This window comes from Hippoglossus stenolepis, chromosome 5 (assembly GCF_022539355.2).
Source record: "Hippoglossus stenolepis isolate QCI-W04-F060 chromosome 5, HSTE1.2, whole genome shotgun sequence".
In the NCBI taxonomy this organism is placed as follows: Eukaryota; Metazoa; Chordata; class Actinopteri; order Pleuronectiformes; family Pleuronectidae; genus Hippoglossus; species Hippoglossus stenolepis.
Genome location: NC_061487.1, coordinates 8,656,233 through 8,677,354, shown reverse-complemented (window position 1 = coordinate 8,677,354; position 21,122 = coordinate 8,656,233). Strand labels below are relative to the sequence as shown.

The 21,122-nt window shown below is 40.0% G+C and overlaps 2 protein-coding genes across 3 annotated transcripts; both read left to right on the top strand.

Annotated features, from left to right (window-relative positions):
* The first annotated feature begins 939 nt into the window (after window positions 1–939).
* samm50 (SAMM50 sorting and assembly machinery component) lies at window positions 940–7,725 on the top strand. Of its 2 annotated transcripts, none has more exons than XM_047339986.1 (15): window positions 940–1,117; window positions 2,512–2,622; window positions 2,730–2,831; window positions 2,943–3,030; window positions 3,229–3,335; window positions 3,486–3,616; window positions 3,896–3,983; window positions 4,094–4,222; window positions 4,428–4,499; window positions 4,578–4,664; window positions 4,959–5,029; window positions 6,169–6,236; window positions 6,320–6,475; window positions 6,680–6,821; window positions 7,564–7,725. In XM_047339986.1, exons 1-15 carry the CDS (start codon window positions 1,097–1,099, stop codon window positions 7,607–7,609), a joined length of 1,419 nt encoding a protein of 472 aa, XP_047195942.1. In that variant the 5' UTR covers window positions 940–1,096; the 3' UTR covers window positions 7,610–7,725. The 2 variants fall into 2 exon arrangements, with proteins under 2 accessions (XP_047195942.1, XP_035013632.1); XM_035157741.2 differs by having other exon boundaries at window positions 941–1,117; window positions 6,329–6,475.
* A 939-nt stretch (window positions 7,726–8,664) lies between these two features.
* api5 (apoptosis inhibitor 5) lies at window positions 8,665–18,347 on the top strand. The gene is made up of 14 exons (XM_035157454.1): window positions 8,665–8,993; window positions 10,353–10,514; window positions 10,703–10,796; window positions 11,568–11,633; window positions 12,008–12,159; window positions 12,745–12,951; window positions 13,328–13,432; window positions 14,300–14,389; window positions 14,643–14,824; window positions 14,988–15,081; window positions 15,173–15,229; window positions 16,289–16,368; window positions 16,485–16,627; window positions 17,720–18,347. Exons 1-14 carry the CDS (start codon window positions 8,922–8,924, stop codon window positions 17,794–17,796), a joined length of 1,581 nt encoding a protein of 526 aa, XP_035013345.1. The 5' UTR covers window positions 8,665–8,921; the 3' UTR covers window positions 17,797–18,347.
* Window positions 18,348–21,122: the final 2,775 nt, after the last annotated feature.

Here is a 21,122-nt window from a genome sequence, read left to right as displayed (position 1 = left end):
TCAGGCTGATACTTATTCTCCACAGAGGACAGTGTATAGCTTCAGAAGGTCACTATTCCTCCTCCTTCATTGTTCACTTTTACCATTGCATCATTGTCCTCACGGCTGACTTCTGCCACTAGCCTGGTGGCAAGGCTTCTCAGTTCCAGTCTTACATCACACTCTAGTGGTCACATATGGTAAAAATTACTTTAACATTTCATGATGGAGGGATTGGTCAGGTTTAACAGGAGCAGGCGCGGCACACTGGACTGTGGTGGAAGTGCACAAGGCAGAAAGCATCTGTTCAACAGAACTAAAATCTGACAATCCAAACATTGAATGAGTTAAATAACTCCAGGGAAATTACAACAATCCAACACCATGGAAGCAAGCTGCCGTTAAAGCCCAAAGAAGAAGAAGATATATCTTTTTGTAAAATTAAAAATATGTACATACAAAAACAATCATGACAATCATTCGCTCAGAAAAATAACCAGTACATACAAGCTGTACATAAGACAGAACTTATACATATATAAGATAATAGATAGATAGATAGATAGATAGATAGATAGATAGATTAATAAATAAATATAATGAACCCATAACACCTTATTACAGTTGTCTGAACTTAAAGACCGTGGAAAGCAACTTAAATTAATTGAGTAAAAGAATAAATATGGAGGATGGTTTTAAGAATCATCATTCATTTTTGTGAATGGAGAAACGTTGCCAAACACAGAGTCACATCACAACAGAGTAAATCATTTTAGTTTTTCTACATCAGATCAAATGTCATATTATCTATAGAGAGGGAATCTGGAAAAGCTGCGCGTTATTTTGTCTTATCCACTGGTGAGGAAGAAGAGGAAGAAGAAGAGGAAGATCGCTCCTCTCTTTTTCCTCAACCCTTCTCACGCACATGTTCATTTCGCAGCGTCGCTGTGTTGAACGCGCGCCCGCGGAGGGCGTGGCCAAGGAAGTGACATGGCCGCCTCCTCTTACAGGGCTTCTTCGCCTCTCTCCGCTTCCATGTAGGTGAAATTAGTTGGTCTCTATCCACACTGAGAAGTTCGGTCCTCACGTACCCGGTCAGTGTCCCGCGGAGCTCGGCATGGGCACTGTCCACGCCCGGGTAAGAGACCGTGCAGCCGGCTGTGACTTTGACCTCTGGGTGTTGTGTTGTCCGGTGACTGTACAGACAGAGAGGCCACAGTGTGCGTCCAGCTCTGCGACTCGCTCATGGCTCCCTGCTCAGCTCGTGGTTTACTTCACACTGAAACCGAAATACTTTGTACACTGTGTGATTTACACTCGTCGTTAACAGTAATGTGAGATGCTAGTGCTGCCTCAAGTCACTGCGGTGCTGCTGGGATGGGTAGTCTGGCATGAGCCCCAAAGCTATTCTATAGAAATAATACACTTACTTATTGTACAGGGTCTAAAAACGTATTGATTGTCATATCATTGTATTGTATGCATTGAAATGTGAGTTTTGTGTTGCAGCTGTTAAAGGCTAGGGTAATTCTAACTGGTTTGTATATGTCCATGTAGCTTTATCTGCGACAATGCAATTATTCATTAGTTGATTTTAGTGGAATAACAGTCACATTTTGTGCTAATCCGAGTTTGAACATTAACTAAGGCTGTCAAACAAATGTGGTGGTGTAAAAAGTGCAATGTCTCCACCTGGATTATAGTGCAGTTGAAGTATGAAGCAGCAGTAAATAGAAAGAAAGTATTAGAAATATTGACGTCTTATATGGAGCTAGGAAAAGGTTATCCAGGTCAAAAATATAGCTACAATATAGAGCTGAAGACATCAGTGGACTTCTCAGTTGCCATCTTGGACATTACTAAATGTCTATACTAAGTATTATTTTTAGATCAATAATCAAACTGAACTGAACAAGGATTTATAGAACTGTGTACTTAAATCTTGAGCCATGTGAAAGAAATAAGAAAAAGTTTTGTATAATTTTCCATCTAGTTTATATAATTTATAGAAAAATAATATCAATTGCCTATACTCTTCTGTCCATGTGTATATATATATATTTTTCTTTTTGTTTTGTCTTGGCGCATATTTAATCATACTATTTGTATTTGACCTACGTAACGTCTCCCATTTACATATAATTATATATGGAAATGATTGTGCAACCATACAAACATTTCTGAGATCTCAAGAAAAAACGATCACAATTAATTTGTTCAATTATATTTTCTGTAAATTGTATCTCCTTGCAGTTTGATGTTATAGGAGCTGAAACAAATAATTAAATTAATCATCAAATGGATTGACAGAAATTAGAAGATGTCAGAAATGTGATGGACAATTTTCACTGTTTATTGCTGTTGTATAGACCAAAAGATTAATTGATTGATCAAATAATTAGTAGTCTGGTCTGTGTGAAAAACCAACTGTTATTTGCAATCCCTGTCTGCAAAATGTGTTTTAAATGTTGTGAAGAAAAATACATTCAAAGAAGTAGAATCAGATTTGATTTATTATATTTTGTGTTGCAGAGCCTGGACCCTCTGCCCATGAAAGGGCCAGAGTTTGGGGTTCAGGCAGACGACATCGAGGCTGCAGATATTGAACAGGAGCCCAAACAAGAAGTTCTTGAAAACAAGGATGTAAGATTTGTTTTGTACCAGACAGTAATTACACAACTCCCTCACTAGGACTTTGATTTGGAGGTTTATGATGCCCCTATTAATGTTCGTCCCTTTTGTTTTTTCAGGTTGTGGTTCAACAAGTGCACATAGATGGACTCGGAAGAACCAAGGAGGACCTGTTGACTTATGAAATCGCAGAAGTCTTCAGGGCAAAAAACTTGATTGACGTAGGTGCACATGTAGACGGCAGTTATAAAAAATGGCTGTTTGTGTTTTGTTTGTTTGTGCATGTGAATAGCAGTTAATGGAATAAACACATTGTTCACTTTGTGGTCCAGGTGATGCGAAGGTCTCATGAAGCCCGACAGAAGCTTCTGCGTCTCGGTATCTTCAGAAAAGTCGAAGTTGTTATTGACACATCACGAGGTACTGTCAGTCATGGCACAGTCTTATGGTTATACATAGGTACTTTCCAAATAAATGTACGAGTTGTAATCATTAATCTCCTGTGTTGGACAATAATAATTATATGTGACATGCATCACCACATGAGATTTCTGTCTCATTGTTTTAAACTAACCCTGAATTAGATTTTTTATTGTCTCTACTTTCTCTTGCCTTTAGGTGAGGACGCTCTTCCGAATGGCCTTGACGTGACCTTCGAGGTCACTGAGCTGAGACGAATGACGGGCAGCTACAACACTATGGTCGGAAACAATGAAGGAAGCATGGTGAGTGCTACAATGCACGGTGTCAGCATCTACTTTCTGAGAGGCCACACAGTTCTGGATCCAATCATGGTGTTACGTTGGCCTTTTTAAAGGTCAGTTTAAAGGTTTTTGTTTTTACCTTGACACAAATCTCACCCATTGTAATTACAGGTACTGGGCCTGAAGTTACCTAATGTATTTGGCCGTGCAGAGAAACTGACCTTCCAGTTCTCCTATGGCACCAAAGAGACGTCCTACGGCCTGTCCTTGTTCAAACCTCAACCAGGACACTTTGAACGCAAGTAAGATATGAACAGCACAAGATATATAATTGTTAGGTTATTGTATCGGTGTAATATGAACGCCTGTCTATAATATCTGTGGGAAGGGTTATTCCTTTGCTGAGGCTGAGGTTGGTCATGAGGCACATGTGACGCTGCTGCTGCTTTAGCTCTAGATGAGGGTCCTTCAGTTTGTAGTCTAGCTGGGCAGTTAATGCAGTAACTATAGATGGATTTGGTTTATAATCAAAAAGGAACCCTTGTAAGGTATTGACCTTTCTTTTCATTGTTCATTTTCAGTATCTCAATCAACATGTACAAAGTAACTGGTCAGTTTCCATGGAGTTCACTGAGGGAGACGGATCGAGGCGTCTCTGCAGAAATCAGCGTAAATACTTGTTTATATCTATGTGTTTTGTTTTGTTTTTTCACATAAAAAATGTGTTTATTATTAAAGCTCATTTACTAATGAACGTGTTACCAATGTCTCACACACAGTTCCCCGTGTGGAAGACCAGCCAGACACTAAAGTGGGAGGGAGTTTGGAGAGAGCTGGGCTGTCTGGCTCGCACTGCCTCGTTTGCTATTCGGGAGGAGAGTGGCCATTCCCTCAAATCCTCACTCTCGGTATTTCTCCTATTTCATGTTGAATTTCTTTTTTAAATGTTGGATTTAAAATGTTGACGGAGTTTCATGTGGTTACATACAAAACCTGTTACTCAGCAGAGCTTTGAATTTGTTTTGTGCAACAATTTAGAGTTATATTTTGTGGGGTGGATTTGACTTGTGTTTAATATTGGCATTTGGCAATATTTGTCATTTTGTTTTTCAGCATTCTATGGTCATTGACAGCAGAAATTCCTCCATCCTTCCCAGGAAAGGTGGCCTGTTGAAGATCCATCAGGTTTGTTTTTCACCACAAAGTCAGAGATTTCTATGTGACATACGAAAACAATATTATGTTAATGTTGTGGTTGTGTAGGAACTTGCTGGTTTCACTGGGGGAGATGCTAGTTTCCTGAAGGAGGACTTTGAGATCCAGCTCAACAAAACACTCTTCTGGGACTCGGTGAGATTCTGCGTTTTACATTTCTGCCATTAAGCAAATTATCTCGTTTTTACTGGCCCAAGTACAAATTAGAAGTTATAGAAGTTTTACATAGTTTGTGTCAAATCATTAATTGCTCGGTAAAGAATTAAAGTAATATACCCACTCTTTTCTGAAACATTAAATAAACATCCTATAGGGGAAAATTCTAAAAACATTTAGTGTAGTTCTTTAGCCAGGCAACATTTATTATGTCTAAATAAACCACAATTTGATGAACTCAGCTTAACTAGACACTTTGACTTTCTCCTCCAGGTCCTCTCTGCCTCATTGTGGGGCGGTCTGCTCCTACCCATTGGTGAGAGGCCAACAAGCATCGCCGACAGGTACACAAATAAAGTGCAGCAGCCTATTGCCGTTATCAGCTAGACCAGGGGTTTTTAAAGTGTTAAACTGTGGCCTTCTCCTCAGATCAAATTGAAACAATGTGAGTACAATTTTAAAGCTTCTGTTTGTCTTCATTTTCAGCAAATTGGCATCCATTTATGATATCCTCAAAAAGAAAGTCCCACTGAAACTGCTTTTAGACATGCACTGAACTCTCCTGAAATTATCTGGAGGTGCTGTATGTGAGGATGCAAATGTCCAAATCAGTTTCTCCGGACAGTCTCCTGCCTACCCTCTAGCATTGATGACATTTCTAACACACAACAGATGCAAAACTGAAAGAAACAAAAATAATACAAATCTCTCTCTTAGAAGACGCTGAAGAAGTTGTCAACATGGAGAGACAAAGAGATTCGAGAGCTTTTAGTGATAAGAACTGACCCCAGTGGCGATGTGCTGTTAACAAAAACATGTAATTTCTGTGGCTTTATGTAATGCGTCCTGAATGCTTTACCCAGATGCTAACCCTCACCTGAACATGTCAGAGATTTTCCCATTGTTGTGAATGCGTCTGACCTGGACAACCTCCTGCTGTGTTCTTTATATGGGAAAAACACAGGTCCGGAGCAATTTGTCTGGGCATTTTCTGGATTGCATGTCTGAGAACAGATTGAGTCTAAAAATATATATGTATTGTGGTTTGTTCAGATTTGACCAATGAGTCACAGGAACAGTACAGAACAGGAACTCTTCTGCAAAGTGGAGCAATCGCATTCTGTAGATACTATAATTGTCTCAATGAGCCACTGCTGGTGATGCTGCAGACTGTGTTGGTATCGGTCTGGCAAACTACAATGACTAACTTCCTGATCTGTTGTTTTCAGATTACCAGCATGCATCTGATCCTTTCACTTTACACCTATTGTAGCCTGATGTGTCTTCCTCCATTGCCCTTCTTTAACTCTCCTGTACCCCCCCTCCAGGGGAAGCCGCCTCATAGTTTGATAACCTCTGATCTAGGCCCATTTCGTCATTAAACTGAATTGAAAAAATAAAAAAATATGTATTTTGTTTATTTTTGTATTTACATAAAGCCCATATCTGTATAATGTATGTGTGTCTTTTCTCATCCTTCTAGGTTCTATCTCGGTGGCCCCACCAGTATCAGGGGGTTCAGTATGTACAGTATGGGCCCACAGAGCGAAGGTGAGATACAAACTTGGCCGAGTTGCTTGGTAACGAGACAAAAGTGTGATGGTTAATTTAAAGCTTGTGTGCTGGTATTACTGGGATGGCAGGTGACTACCTGGGAGGAGAGGGCTACTGGGCTGGAGGTCTCCACCTCTACACCCCTCTACCCTTCAGACCGGGCCGGGGCGGCTTTGGTGACCTCTTCAGAACACACTTCTTCCTCAATGCCGGAAACCTTTGTAATCTCAACTATGGTGAGAATTTTAAGCAGAATGAGCACCAATTTAATGACAGTTAAAACTTCATGTTTTATGGAACAGATCTTGACATTAATGTGTGGATATTATCAGAAAGGATTGTGAAAATTAGAATTTATTTCTTGTTAAAGTTTGGAATTTGGACTTTGTTTGGGTGAAGATCTTCAGTCTGGCCTCAGTTATATGTTTGTTTTTACTCAGGTGAGGGGCCATATGCACATTTGAAGAAACTGGCTGAATGCATCCGTTGGTCATATGGAGTGGGCCTTGTGCTGCGTTTGGGGAACATTGCCAGGCTGGAGCTGAACTACTGCATTCCCATGGGAGTCCAGAGTGGAGACAGGTAGGGTTGGTTAGGGTTAGGGTTGAAGCCCATTAGCTCCCTTACAAACCCTCATTGAACTAGAATGGCACTCAGAGAGCGCATACCTCTGCCAAGGCCCAGCAGTCCCAACTTTAAATTCGCTAGATCCAGATTTTTTTTCTTTGGATCTGCTGCACCAAATTACACACACTCATAAATATCGTTCCCCTTTTTTGTCATCATTATCCATGAATTATTCTCTGACAAATCAAGGAAAATCGTGCAATGTTAAAGAAAATCCTGGATCTGGATCTTCACCAATATTTAATTTGTTCTTCCTTGTGTCATACACTAACCCTCCACAAAATTGGTTGTGTAGTTTTTGCATAATCCTGCAAACAAACAAATACTTGCAGACGAATAAAATAATTACCTTGGAGGAGGTAATAATGAATTTTCCTCATTGAGAGCAACAACATAGCCCAAATAGTCAGGCTGACATTGTATGCAATGGTGGTCTCTTCATCTCATTCAGTGGAACTGAAACCACTGTTTACATTTTAAATCTACTCAAGGGTTTATCAAGACAAAAAAAGTCGTGAAGCAAATCTTTTAAATCACACAAAAGCCTTTTCTGTGTAATCATGTCGATGTATGATAACTTCCCACACACATTATAAGAGCATTCCTTCAATGTTCATGCATCCTTGACATACACTCAAGACAATGAGATTTTTTGTTTTGCTTGAAACTCATCTCTTACTTTTTTTTCTCTTTGCAGGATATGTGATGGAGTCCAGTTTGGAGCAGGCATCCGATTCCTGTGAAACCACATTTGTTGTATCTGGAGCTACTTACGCTAGTAACATTTTTTGGAAGGAGAAATTGCTTGTACAGAACTGTTGTTGCAACTCATTTGCTCAGTAAAATTGTTTGCACTGACTGTCCTCATTGATGCATCTTTTCTTAACACGATACTCCTAGTCCGATTTTCCTGCGTCACATTGCTGGGTAGAACTTACTATATGTCAAGTAAATTTCAAGACTGCCTCCAGTGTGTCTCTGCCACAGAACGGACAAATGGTTATCAATGATACATTCTTAAAGGGATAGTTCACTGAAAAATGAAAATTCACTTGTTATCCGCTCGCCACTATGCCGATGGAGAGGTGGGTGAAGTGTTTGAGTCCACAAAACACTTTTGGAGTCTCAGGGGTAAAACATTAAAAACTGATAAATAGAAAATTATAAAGAAAGTGAAAAAAAAAGTCACTTGATCCACCTTCTGATCCTGATCCACATCCAAATTTGATGGGTTCTCTCATGACCCGTATCACATGCTTCTACCAAGCTTTGTGGAAATCCAATCAGTTGGTTTGTGTGATCTTGCTTATAAACCAAAAAAGAGACCTACAGGGGTGAAAACATAACCTCCTTGGTGGAGGTAGTGCACAAAAGAAATATCTGAGTGGAGGCGTCTTTCAAGCTAGTTCACTATATATATATATATATAGTATTTTTAAATTAAATTACATTTATTTCCTATCTGTAATTTTTTAGAATATTTATACTTGAATAAATACACCACAGCAAATTCCTTGTATGTGTAAACCCGATTGTTTCTGGTTTTGAAAAGAAGATGGTGGGTTCTTTATCATCTTAGTCTACAAACTTTACCAAAAAAAGACAGGGAGCAAGAAAATATGAATGAACAAAACTTCGCACTGATGGAGATAACAAAACGTCTCATGAAATGAGACTAATAAATAAACTTGTGTTTACATGTGCTTTGAGGACACCGTGAGTGGAGTTACTGCGCACCACTACTGCGCAGACTAGTGTCACGTGTGCAGAGTTGCTGACAGGGTTCGCTTAACCCGCGCATGCGCCGCTCTCTTTGTTCCGTAGCATATTAGCTGAAGAGCATTGTCAGAGCAGCGACGGAGGAAGGAGTCCGTTCACAATCTTCTACCAATCTCGCAGCCCGTCCCCTCTCCGGAGAACCCCTTCCCTCGGTAATACGCCGTCGGGTGTGTTACAGTCGCCTGGAAGCGGAGAGAAAGTGACCCGAGAAGAGTTTTCTTCTGCGGTTTCCTTGGCGGTCTTATCTGTGAGAGGCAGCCACCCGGACGCACGCTGATGGCGGTCACCATTGAGGATCTCTACCGTAGCTACGGGGTCCTGGCCGATGCTAAGGACAACCTCAGTCAGGTAAATGGACGCGTAAATGTTCCCGTTCGAGCTGTGGTTTAAACACAGCCGAGGGGGAGCGGTGCTGCTCAGCTTCTCTCATAGCTCTGCTATCTTCGTTGAATTACATAACACTGTTGTGTGCGTGCTAAGCTAAACGTAGCTATCGTAGTGACCGGGCAAACGTTAACAGCTTCGCCATGGCGACCCCAAAGGCTGGGGCAGCCCACCCGACCCTCGATACTCTATTTGACTCAACATGATGGTTTCCTGCAGATCGATGGGGATTATTTCACTGTTTTTGTTTGTCCATTTTATACTTTTGTACATTTACAGAGGAATTAACTATGTTTTTGTGCCCATCTTTCTTGATCACACAAGGAATGAACGGTTTGCTGCGTAGGCTACTCCAATGAATAATGAAGTCTTTTTGTTGCTTCAGATTATTTGAGACTCATGTCCAGAGGAGAAAGTTTGTTGAATTATAGTGTGCGAAGGGACAGGCGACTCTTATATTTAGTCCCCTCCGTTCATATCAACTTAGTTTCCAGCGTATATATATATATACATATTTAAATGTTTCTCTTTTTCTTTGGATGTTTCTAGCTTTTTAAAATTTTAAAATTTGTTATCTTAATAACTGACGGCACCAGGCAGAGCCAAGAGAACTAATAATTTCATAGCAATGATAACTTGTTTATTTCTGCATATGACAATAAATCGTCTGAACCCTTGAAATAGTGTCTAGTTTTAAACTTTACTAATAAGGGTGGCACCACTTTTACTAAAATTGTATATGTTTACTAGATGGGTTTTCTAGCCAATAAGGTTACATGAGGTTTATGAGATATCCTGTTTTAATTAATGGACATGTTTTATGGTATTCTGCATCTCAGTGTGGTATTTCCATGATGTTGTTATAACATCATAGATATCATTTTTCTCATGTAATGAGAAAGGTTTAATAGGAATTGTCAAAATCAACGCAGCAAAACATGAGGATTACCATATTGTATGTGTAGTGTTGCAAAAAAAAAAACTACTTTTATTTCCAGATTGGTTAAAATGCAACATTGGTTTCTATTCTCTCAGTTTAATCGGGGCTGACCCTGATGAGTTTTTAAGCACCCCCACTTTGCTGTATTCACCATGCAAACCCCCAAGTTTCTGCTTAACCTGATTATCAGTTAACACCCAGGCACCTTCAAAGTAACACCCGCCATTGATCGGCCTTTAGCGCTGCGATTCCACGGAGTGCAGCAACACAATGATCTTTAGAGCACAGCAACTTTCAGTTGAACCTCGTAATATAACATGGTATGAATTCTGGACTGAAACTATAACCATTGCTAAATAACTCTTCTTTTTTTTATTTTGCAGCACAAAGATGCTTACCAAGTAATCGTGGATGGTGTAAAGGGCGGCCCCAAGGAGAAACGCCTGGCAGCACAGTTTATTCCCAAGTTCTTCAGCAGCTTTCCGGAACTCGCTGATGCCGCCATAAATGCTCAGCTTGATCTTTGTGAGGATGAAGATGTCTCGGTTAGTATTAAAGGATACAGATGTGGTCGGGTACATAATATACTCGATGTAGGATGCAGAGACTGTCTTGTCCCTAAAAGTCTCTTGAGCCTCAGGTTTTATGTGCTCCTAAATTGATGTGGGGTTTCCTCCTTTGGCTCAATAAATGTGCAGTTATATTCTATTATAACATCCGTCCATCTGTTCAGATTCGACGACAGGCCATCAAGGAGCTCCCACGGTTTGCAACTGGCGAGAACATCCTCAGAGTTGCAGATATTCTCACCCAGCTCCTTCAGACAGGTAATGATCGCTCAAGATAAACTCTTTGGGACTGGAACCAGTGATTCATTTTATTATTGATTAGTCTGATTATATTTTTCTCAGTAAATAAGTCAATACTTTTTCCCCAAGTGAATATCAAATGAAATTTTCAGTCGTCCTAGTTTCCTGGATACCCTGGAAGTTGCATTAGCATGTCAATCTGAACAGTGTCTTGTTCTGTTGGTTTTGATGTGATTCTGTGCTATTTTAATGAATCTGTAATAATATCATTGGCTCGGATCTCGCAAAAAACGTATTTACAACATTAAGAATGGATTCATTTTGATTCTTGTTGATTGACTTGTATTAGCTAAACACCAGTGTTGCGTAAATTACTTCTCACAATTTCTCATGGGATCTTTCTTTTTCACAAATGAGCAACACTGTTTCCTTAAATATAAAATTGTATGTGCAACCTACGCTGTTAAGATGATTTTCTCTACATCGCATCTTCTAGCCAGAGATATCTCTTCATCAAACACAAACATTGCTCAGATCAGTCGGTCTCGCTCGTAGATGTGGACTTCATGTTGTCGCTTACAGCACTGTTTAAGTTTGATTTTTGTTTAACAACTTAATGTGTCCAACATAAACATTTTACTTATGATGTGTGAAGGTGCAAATGTGAAGCTCAATCTTAAAATGTTATAAACTGGTATTGGATCATTCTAATAGGATTTACACTTCAGTCTTTTTTTAATCCAGTCTTTTTATCGACTGCTGACCGTTCTATATTTTTTGTGATTTTAGATGACACAGCCGAATTCAACCAAGTGAATGTAGCACTTGTTTCTATCTTCAAGGTAGATGCTAAGGGTAAGTGCTGCTCCCTCCTTTTGTTGATATAAATAATGCTCTTGTATGTTTGTAACTTATTCAACCCAGTTCAGAGCTGTGGTGGAGAAGGACACTGTGAAAAAGGTATTTCTTATGCATCCCACCGGGGTACTAATTCCACCGTGAGATCCTTTTGTACTGTATAATTTTTTTTAGGGGCTTTGTCTTTTGCCATCTATATTCAACAATATATGTGGGGCATCTTTAGTTTAGTTTTAGTAACTGCCATTCTGCACTGATACCTGAGAGAATTGCCTTGTGAACCAACTCCATCATTATTCTTCCATCACAGCCAGTAGATCTGAATCTAATCATTCATTTAATCCTGTCTACTCCTGTGTTTTGTTGTCCAGGTACTCTCGGAGGCCTTTTCTCACAGATCCTTCAGGGAGAGGACATAGTGCGGGAAAGGGCGATCAAGTTTCTGTCAGCCAAACTGAAGACCCTGACAGAGGAAGTCATGACAAAGGAGGTGGAGGATTACGTCTTTGCAGAAACAAAGAAGGTTGGTAATAAGTCCAAAAGTGATTTGTGATCTTTATTCTGTCAGTCTGAATGTAGTTCAGGTCATTAACATCCAACTACATCACACCGTATGATGGACTGGAGTCCGGGTGTGTTCAGACTGCCTCTGGTCAAAGCTGAGTGTTTTGGCTGTGGCTGTTAATGCTACTGACTTTTTTCTCTTTTGAAATGTGCAATTGTTTTCTTAATGTGAAATTGTCCTGTGAATTTGTGGGCACATAAGTCTAATAGATCAATCTATCATCATGAGTTAAGTTATTGTTTTAAAAGAGCCTTACCTTGAACTTTCCTCCTTATGCGCCCTGTCATCTTAGCAATGTACATTTTTTTAATATAGAAAACATCAACCACACTGCTGTGTCTTTCCATTCTGTTAACTGGCCTGTATTCACTTTTCACAAAAAGAGTCTTACCTGTTAGCTTGACTTGAACTCTGCTGCATTATCTCTTGCCCTGTGAAAATGTGATAAAAGTGATGCAGCATCTGGTGGATGTTTGTCTTTGAAAACAAAAAGAAATACACGTTGATAAAGAGCTTCTTGTCCCTTCTTCGATGTCTGCTCAGGTATTGGAGGATGTGACAGGAGCAGAGTTTGTGCTGTTGATGCGTGTGGTGTCCGGCCTTCGGGTGCTGCAGACGGTGCACGGCCGGCAGCAGCTGGTGGAGTTGGTGGTAGAGCAGGCTTTCCTCGAGCAGGCTCTCAACCCGACCGACCCTGATACTGTTGACCGCCTGCTGCAGTGCACACGCCAGGCCCTGCCCCTGTTCTCCGTGAGTAGAAACCATACACCTCAAACAAGTTCATATGTCTTCACTTATAAAAGATGTTGTGCCTGTCTTTTAGCAGAGGCACATTTAGATTCTATACCTGTTTGGAAATGGGAGTGACAAATATTCTTAGTTAAGATAATTTTACATTAGTTAGTAATATAACCGTTTTATAAAGTATGTTCACGGGACTTGTAAACTACTGCTGATTGTCTATAGAAATTAGGGTTGGAGACTCAAACTGTGTTTGATAGAATTCTACCTAGGTTTACTGACAAATTAGCAAATTCCTCTGTAATACACCATATATGCAAACACACATTATATTTCAATGAATCATTGTAGTATGAATTAATATAAGTTTTCTCTTTTCTTGTAGAAAAATGTCCATTCAACACGTTTTGTAACCTACTTCTGTGAACACGTGCTGCCCAACCTCAGTACCCTGACGAGTCCTGTGGCTGAGCTGGACATTCAGTTGGAGGTGAGCTCTTCCTTCTAACCTGTCAATCAAAATGTGCAGTTTTAAAAAAATGTTTTTTCCATGATGTCTCCTGGAATGACACTTTTTGCTCCTACTGGCTAATTCCATCTCAGTGCTGCAGAGTATTTCTGGACTATAATTTGCATATTTAGTGTTGTGGGATAGTCAAGCAGATTCTATTTATATAGCCGAATATCTCAATCACAAATTTACCCAAAGGAGCTTAACATTGCATTGGCACTTCTGGTAGGTAGCCTGTGTTCATCCCTACTGCCCGCCATAGCAAATCAGAACTTTCTTGTGTGAGCAGGACATAATAAGCACCCGTACTTTCCATATATTTTCTGTTTATACACCACTTGCCCAGGCGTTAACGGACATGAGCAAGATAAAGTCATGGGAGCTTATAAATGTCCGTTTCTATACATTTTTGGTTAATTGCCCGGCCTTATGGAGATCTCTAATCTCCTCTTGGTCAAATTCCCGCACACCTAAAGTGTTCTCCCACTTCTCTGTAATTCTATCCCAAAAAAACAATGGCCCAGGACAAGAACTAAGAGTGCAAAGAGTAATCAGTGTTGCTTTTTACAACCAGTGTGGCCATTAGACAAAAAAAACCAGTTACATGGCCTGTAATTGTTAAGCCTGGAACAGCACTATTTCCGATTGGGCTGACAAATATGTGTGGTGTGAGGTCGATACTCCTAATGTCTGACATTTGGTGAGTGGTTGTAGTTGTAGTAAACAAAGTCAGCGTGGCAGCCACCTGTCAGAGGTGTCCGCCAACTGCATGTTGTTAATGGGTCATTAGTCTGCACCACGCAACCCTTTTTCTCATTAGCAATGCATATTACTGTGTGTGTGTAGGTACTGAAGCTGCTCGCTGAGATGAGTCCGTTTTGTGGAGACATGGAAAAGCTGGAGGCCAACCTCAACATGCTGTTTACCAAGCTGCTGGTGAGAACAGACTGTCCTGTTGCAGGGAAAATGCACTTGAAAATCAAAATACACATAAGCTGTTTCCCCCTGATTCTGAGATTAAATTTTTCTTTGAATTATTACAATGTCAGTCTTTTTCAACTCAGATTAGGGAGAAATTATTAAATCTATTGCTATATCTGTAAAAAAAAAAAACTCTTGTTGTAATCAACAAGAGGCCCTAGTTAAAAGCTTCCAGTTGTGTTTTTTTAAGTATTCTCTGCTCTTGTAGGAGTTCATGCCTATGCCACCAGAAGGAGTGGAGAATGGAGACAACTCGACGACCGAGGAACCCAAACTGCAGTTCAGCTACGTTGAGTGCCTCCTCTTTGGCTTCCACCAGCTTGGCAAGAAGCTGCCAGACTTCCTCCTCGACAAAGTTGATGCTGAGCGTCTCAAAGACTTCAAGATCAGGTGAAGAAGTGACACACAAAAATCATCTCCTACAGTACAATAAACTAAATAATGGGCTCATACATAAGTTAAACGTTCAATTGTTACACGCTCATTGGTTGACTCACTGGATCTAAAAGTAACTACTTTTTCTTTAAGTTGACTGTCCTTTGTATTTCCACAGATTACAGTACTTTGCCAGAGGCCTGCAGGTTTACATCAGACAGTTACGAGTTGCACTGCAGGGCAAGACAGGAGATGCTCTAAAGACAGAAGAGGTATTAACAACTGCACGTTTATATTTGATAGGTCTGCTTATGAAAAAACTGGAAAATATCTCAAAATCTGACTTATCTTGTGTGTTATCAGAACAAAATCAAAGTGGTGGCCCTGAAGATCACAAACAACATCAATGTCCTCATCAAGGTAAGGTGTTGGTCATACACACAAAGTGACACAAATGTCTTGCTGCTTACATGTTTTTTTGTGATTTGATTTCTTGTTTATAAAAAGAGGGGGTATAAAAGTGATACAAGGCAGACCAAGTGTAATTCCAGAGTTTTATCATGTTATTTATTTTACAACCAAACCCACCTCTTCCTTTGTTTTATCCCATAAACCTCCACCCCCAACCTTTAGCCCATATCATGACAGACCAAGCAAAGTGTGAAGTAATATAAAAACACAAAAAAACTGATATAAAAACCATGGAAACATTGACCACCAATACAACCTCCCTGTTTCTCAACCTCATGTCCTTATACCAAAGAATATCTTCTTCAAGTAAGAAAGGAAGCAAATGAAATCATGGCGAAAGGAAACCGTGATACTGGACTCACACAGATGCACTGCGTTAGCGCTTGGCGGTGGGCGTGCTCGGGGCATGGTACTGGTGCAATCGTTATAATGACCACACCCACGATTTCATGTTTGAGACACAACATAGCCGGTTTGTTCACCAACTGCCTCTGCGTCCTCTTTTGCATGTATGTGATTTCATTGGCTAACGCGTGCACTTGGGTGATGTTTGAATATGATTTGATTGGCTGGTGACAGCTTCTGGCGTACACAGCATGAGCAATGCAATAGAACAATGAATCACATCATCCTATTCAAAGTGAACGAGCAGTGTTATGGTTGAAGCCCCCAATGCATACATGTGAATCCTGTGCCAATCACACATTTATTATAAAGCACTCCTTTTCTAATCGGTGATGCCATGGTGCTGCCTCGAGCCCCTTCATCTGAAAAGGTGTTTCTTATATGTTTACTTCATTTATGTTTATAGAGAAACATTTAAAGTGCAGTCCAGTGAACCAAGTTACGACCAACCGGTTTGAGGGTGTCACCTCAAACTGACAATTGTATCTGTTACAAAATAAGTATTTATTTTATGGGCTGTAACATTAGATTACAAAGCTCCCATTATTCTGATCACTTTGTGTTCAAGGGGTGGACTGTCTTTGAACTTGATTGTATTTGCAGGATCTCTTCCACAACCCTCCATCGTACAAGAGCACAGTCACTCTATCCTGGAAACCTGTCCAGAAGGCGGAGGCAGTAGCGTAAGTCTGCTCCCACTTCTACGATTTTGCTGTCAGAGGCCATTCATGCAGCCGAGTCTCTCTGTTGCCCTAATAGATCTTCACTGACTATGTTTTTTTCTGTTTGTTTTTTTTAGAGCGAAGCGTCCGTCAGGTGAGGAGATGGGGTCTGGAGGCAGCGAAAAAAAACAGATCTCTCCTCTGCCCCGGAGGGATGCTCGGCAAATCTACAATCCCCCCAGCGGCAAGTACAGCGCCTCCATTGGCAATTTCAGCAATGGTGAGAATAACTTGGTGGCACTTTATGCAAACATTGTTGTGCTGTTAATATTCATCTATAATTTGGCTCAAAACGTTTCACCTCCCACCCAAAAGGCTTCTTCAGTTCTGTTGAAATCTACTCCTGAAAATGTTTCTGTAGTGTGTCAAGCACACCCCCTCTGCAGGTTTAAAGTTGCATCTGTTTATTAGCGGAGAGTGGCAGCTGTTATCAGCTTGGATTCTGTGTCAAAATCACATATTCTAACTTGGCATGCTGATTTGGTCATATGAGAAACCTATGGAACTGAAATTGTATCTGCCTTAGGGCCTAATTCACTGTGATTTTGACTGGTAATTTCTCCTTTTAATATTGGTCCCAGAGAAATGGTCCTTAAATCATTTTGAATCTCATAAAAAGGTCCATATTTAACCCAGGAGTATGTTATCCTCACTAAGAACATAACATTATGAGTGATTATAATACTTTAAGTTGAATTGCAAAAAGGTTGGTTCATAATGTAATCAGTTGTCTGATTTGTGTTTTTGCTGAGAAAGATACTTACTTATCTGAAGTCAGCGATTCCTTACAATGTTGTTGAAGAGCAGTTAGTGGTCAGGCACAGATAAAATACCGATACACGTCTTTGTTGATGGACTCCTACACCACTGGATAGTGTGTTCCAGGAAATACAACATGTGTAAACTGTTTAACCTACAAGTTAATTATATTTGTTGCAAAACTACATTTGTAAAGAACCTTTAAGAAGCAGTGTGAGAACTTCGTTAGCCCATATCTCTCTAAATTATGATCTGAGTCAATAAAAAAAATATTTCTCATGTGAACATATCACCATGCTGATTTTCATTATGATATGTGACAGTGTGGCTCAAGCGTGTGACGATTTAACCTGGAATGACCCACCAGTTAAACAGATTCTTGTGGCAGAGCATCATACTTGAGTAATGAAAGTGATTGCATGACACAAAGGTCTTTTATTTAACTTTTTCTTCAGAGGTGAAACACTGTGCCATCTTCCACTCTTTTATTAACACTATTTAAAACTTTGAAGCTGGAGAATTCTTCTAATTTTGTTGTTGATGTTGACTGTAGAGCGAGGCGGCTTCAGGGGCGGGCGAGGACGAGGCTTCGGAACCAGAGGCAACAGGAGCCGTGGCCGAATTTACTGAGATGCACACACAATTCATATTGCTCATTGAACTGCATCACATCAGGATCTTTTCCGCACCAAGATGGACTATGTGTCACCTAATCATCTGTTTTTTAACTGGTCTCCACGTCTTTCACCTTCAAACTCGCATATACAAATAAATTTCCACAGTGGGGGGTTTAGTTTCCTGTTTTCAGAACATAAGACAACAGGGTCAGACTTTTCTACCTATCATTTCAACATTTGTTTCCTGTATTCCTCTTTACCCAGGCTTTAGTTAAAATAAACTACATGGTATTTTTCCTTAATTTTTTAAAGACGTATGTGTTTTGTGGAACAAAAGACAGCCATGTTGTAACTGATAAATATTTTTGTCAGATTATTGTCGGAAAAGATGAAAATCCTCTTGTTTTGCGACATGTTGATGAATGCATTTCCTTCTACCCTTTTATTTAATCTTGTTTTCCTTTTTTTTTTTATTAGAGATTAAGTTGAATTGGCTTATGTTACTTTGTATGAATCAATGATCTTGTCTCATTGGATTTTTATCATAAACTTGTATGGAATGAAGAGCTTTGTCCTTGTTTTATGTTGAAGTTTTCAGTCATTTAGGTGCAACCTCCATCAAACCTTTACCCCACTCACACTTTTTCTTTATCAATTTGATAGCTCATAACCATATATTTATAATACTATATATTTGTCTGATTCAGTTACAACACAGTTTAAAAGCTAACAAGACATCCCTTTACCCTAAAATTGAGATGCTGTCTTGCTTTTAATACACGTTTAATAACGTTTAAATAGATCTTGTCTAAACCTACGGCCTAGATTCTGAATTAAATTATCTAAACTTCAAGTTCAAAATGTCAGTTTCTGTTTTCTTACACACATTATGTTCTCTTGGTTGTGTTTTGTTTTTATTTATACAGTTATTGGATATGGAATTTGTAAGAGGTGCTGTGTTTACCTAACAAATCTTATCCTAAGGATTTGAAGATTTGTTTCTGTCACATGAAGAGATACAAGGTAAAACATGCAGTGAAATGTGAGACGAGTTTCTGTGGCGGCATACCACAGCACTCATTGATGGAAAGACAGTAAATAGATAAAGATTATTAAAATTAAATAATTGTCCAAGTAAAGGAATAGTCTGCACTAAATGGTTTGTCTTTTATCTGCCTAAAATGGCCCATTTTTACCTAAACTCCTGACCATGTTCATTTACCAAACCTGAAACTATCTTTGTTCTAATAATTTGAACTATATGCACAGAAGAGAATAACATGTTCAATTGCATCCGCAGAGGTTCAGATCTGGTTCTAATGAAGGCGGATAAGACAGTGATCCACCTCGGTGGGAGCTACAGGTCTGCATGTGAGGACACGTGTTTGTGTAGGTGGATGCTGAGGAGGGGGAGGGAGCTTCAACTTTCTGAATCGACTGTGTTACTGGTTTGCAGAGAACTGAATGGGTTTTTAACTACCTAACCCCTGTAACCTCTAAAGCAGTGGCCTCCAACCTTTTCGAGCCCAAGATCACTTTTTAAATGCAAACGTAAACTGAGATCTACCACCCTGTTATCTTCCAAGAAACCCACTTAGGAGGGTCATATATTTTTTAGCATTTTCTGTTAAAGGCTAAATGTACGAGCATAAATATACACAGAGAAAGGCAGTTATGCAACTTTATCTATTCAATGAACAACATTCACATTAATATCAATTCATATTTACAGCATCTGTTCAGTGCACAATATTTAGCTTCAGTTCAACACTGCAGCACAATGTTTTTTTACATGGCCTTTGACTTGAATATGGCCATAAATGTGACTATTTCCTTGTGTGAAAGTAGTCCCTTGTACTCAAATAAATACAAATACTATACAGTTTGAAGCCGTGCGTCTTTCCGCTCCTGCAAATATTTCACAATAAAATCTCCTAGTTAAACAAAAGAATGGATTCCGTCAACAGAAACGCTGGGGTGCTTTTATTTTTGAAACGCCTACAGAAGAGTTGCAACCACTAACGGGGCTTTGATTGTTATCGACAGACCGGAAGATGTGCGTCTTCTTTCCTTAGTATACTAGTATTTACTTTAGTACATAAACCGACTTGTTTTGAAGGCAATGCAGTCGATAAACTAGCAGCGTGTCCGCCGCCAGCAGCGGACACGCTGCCGTGTAAACAACCGACACACAGCTGATCTGCGGCGAGACAGCAGCCAGTGAGTCCAGAGAGTTCGGGGCTCGACAGTGAAGACTGCGAGATCGACCGGTAGATCGCGATCGACGGGTTGGCGACCACTGCTCTAAAGCTTCATCACCTCAGTATCCAGGCACTAACCATTCACAAACATCAACATTAGAACGAGTTTAACAAGAATGAGCTAAACATAATGATGGGCTTTTCTTCAGGTTGTAGTGATAAATATACCCCAAACTTATTTTAGTGTCGACTGAAGCATCTTTTACATACAATTCTGTGAATATAATTGGGCATAATTTTGATACTGTTGAGCACCACAGCACCATCCATAGTTTTGACTCCTGTCCTGGCAGAGTTTCCCCTCTGGGGGGCGATCCAGACCAGGGTTTTTCCCTGGTGAAGCAGCCGGGTCTATTTTTAGCCACACCGAGTCACTTAAAGCTTTCATGATATCTTTTTGTCTCTCTTTGTATTTGTGCTCCGGTTGAGGCGCATGAAGGAACACAGCGATTACGAGCAATGCAAGAGGTGCCAGAGAAAACAAGTCCAAATCTCACCCTCTAGAATCATTTCTCATTGAAAAGTCTTGTTGTATTTGTCAATGATTTGATTAAGTGGGCTCCTATATTTAATCAGTGCTGGAATTTACTATTAGCGCAGAAAACCATCACACAGTCCCATTTAGCGCGATGCTTCCCAATGCAATATGGTGTGGGGTTTTTGTGTGTGCATTTGATTGTGATTTGTCAGTGTATTGTGTGTTAGAGTCGCTTGTAATGCCCTAATTTCCTCTGGATTTCTAAAAATCTAAATAATAGTTTGAGCTTTCATCCACAGGTACAGGCTAATGGTTTTTTGCAGAGATACTGTACATATTTTGGCACCAGCATCGTGGTGCGTTTAAGGTCTGAGGGTTCCAATGCTCGTTTCAAGACAGTAGGGGGCGGTGTTCAACCGAAATAAACTCGACTCATTGTTCGTGACCAGGTATTTCCCAAACCAGTCAGTCAGTCAGTCAGCCAGCCAAAGCCACACACACACACACACACGCGGCTGAACTGAAAATAATCAAGTAGTGGAGGAGGAGCGGGCGTCAGCGGAAGCGATGGCGAACCTCAGAGATAAAGATGGAGAGAAA

What these genes read in the sequence shown, in the direction of transcription:
- samm50 (XM_047339986.1), top strand. Translation starts at nt 1,097, where the DNA reads ATGGGCACTGTCCACGCCCGG. An exon ending in CCTTTGTAATCTCAACTATG is followed by an intron (nt 6,476 to 6,679) that starts GTGAGAATTTTA and finishes GTTTTTACTCAG; the next exon opens with GTGAGGGGCCATATGCACAT. An exon ending in GGAGTCCAGAGTGGAGACAG is followed by an intron (nt 6,822 to 7,563) that starts GTAGGGTTGGTT and finishes TTCTCTTTGCAG; the next exon opens with GATATGTGATGGAGTCCAGT.
- api5 (XM_035157454.1), top strand. Translation starts at nt 8,922, where the DNA reads ATGGCGGTCACCATTGAGGATCTCTACCGTAGCTACGGGGTCCTGGCC. An exon ending in TGCTGTTTACCAAGCTGCTG is followed by an intron (nt 14,390 to 14,642) that starts GTGAGAACAGAC and finishes CTGCTCTTGTAG; the next exon opens with GAGTTCATGCCTATGCCACC. An exon ending in ATGCTCTAAAGACAGAAGAG is followed by an intron (nt 15,082 to 15,172) that starts GTATTAACAACT and finishes GTGTGTTATCAG; the next exon opens with AACAAAATCAAAGTGGTGGC.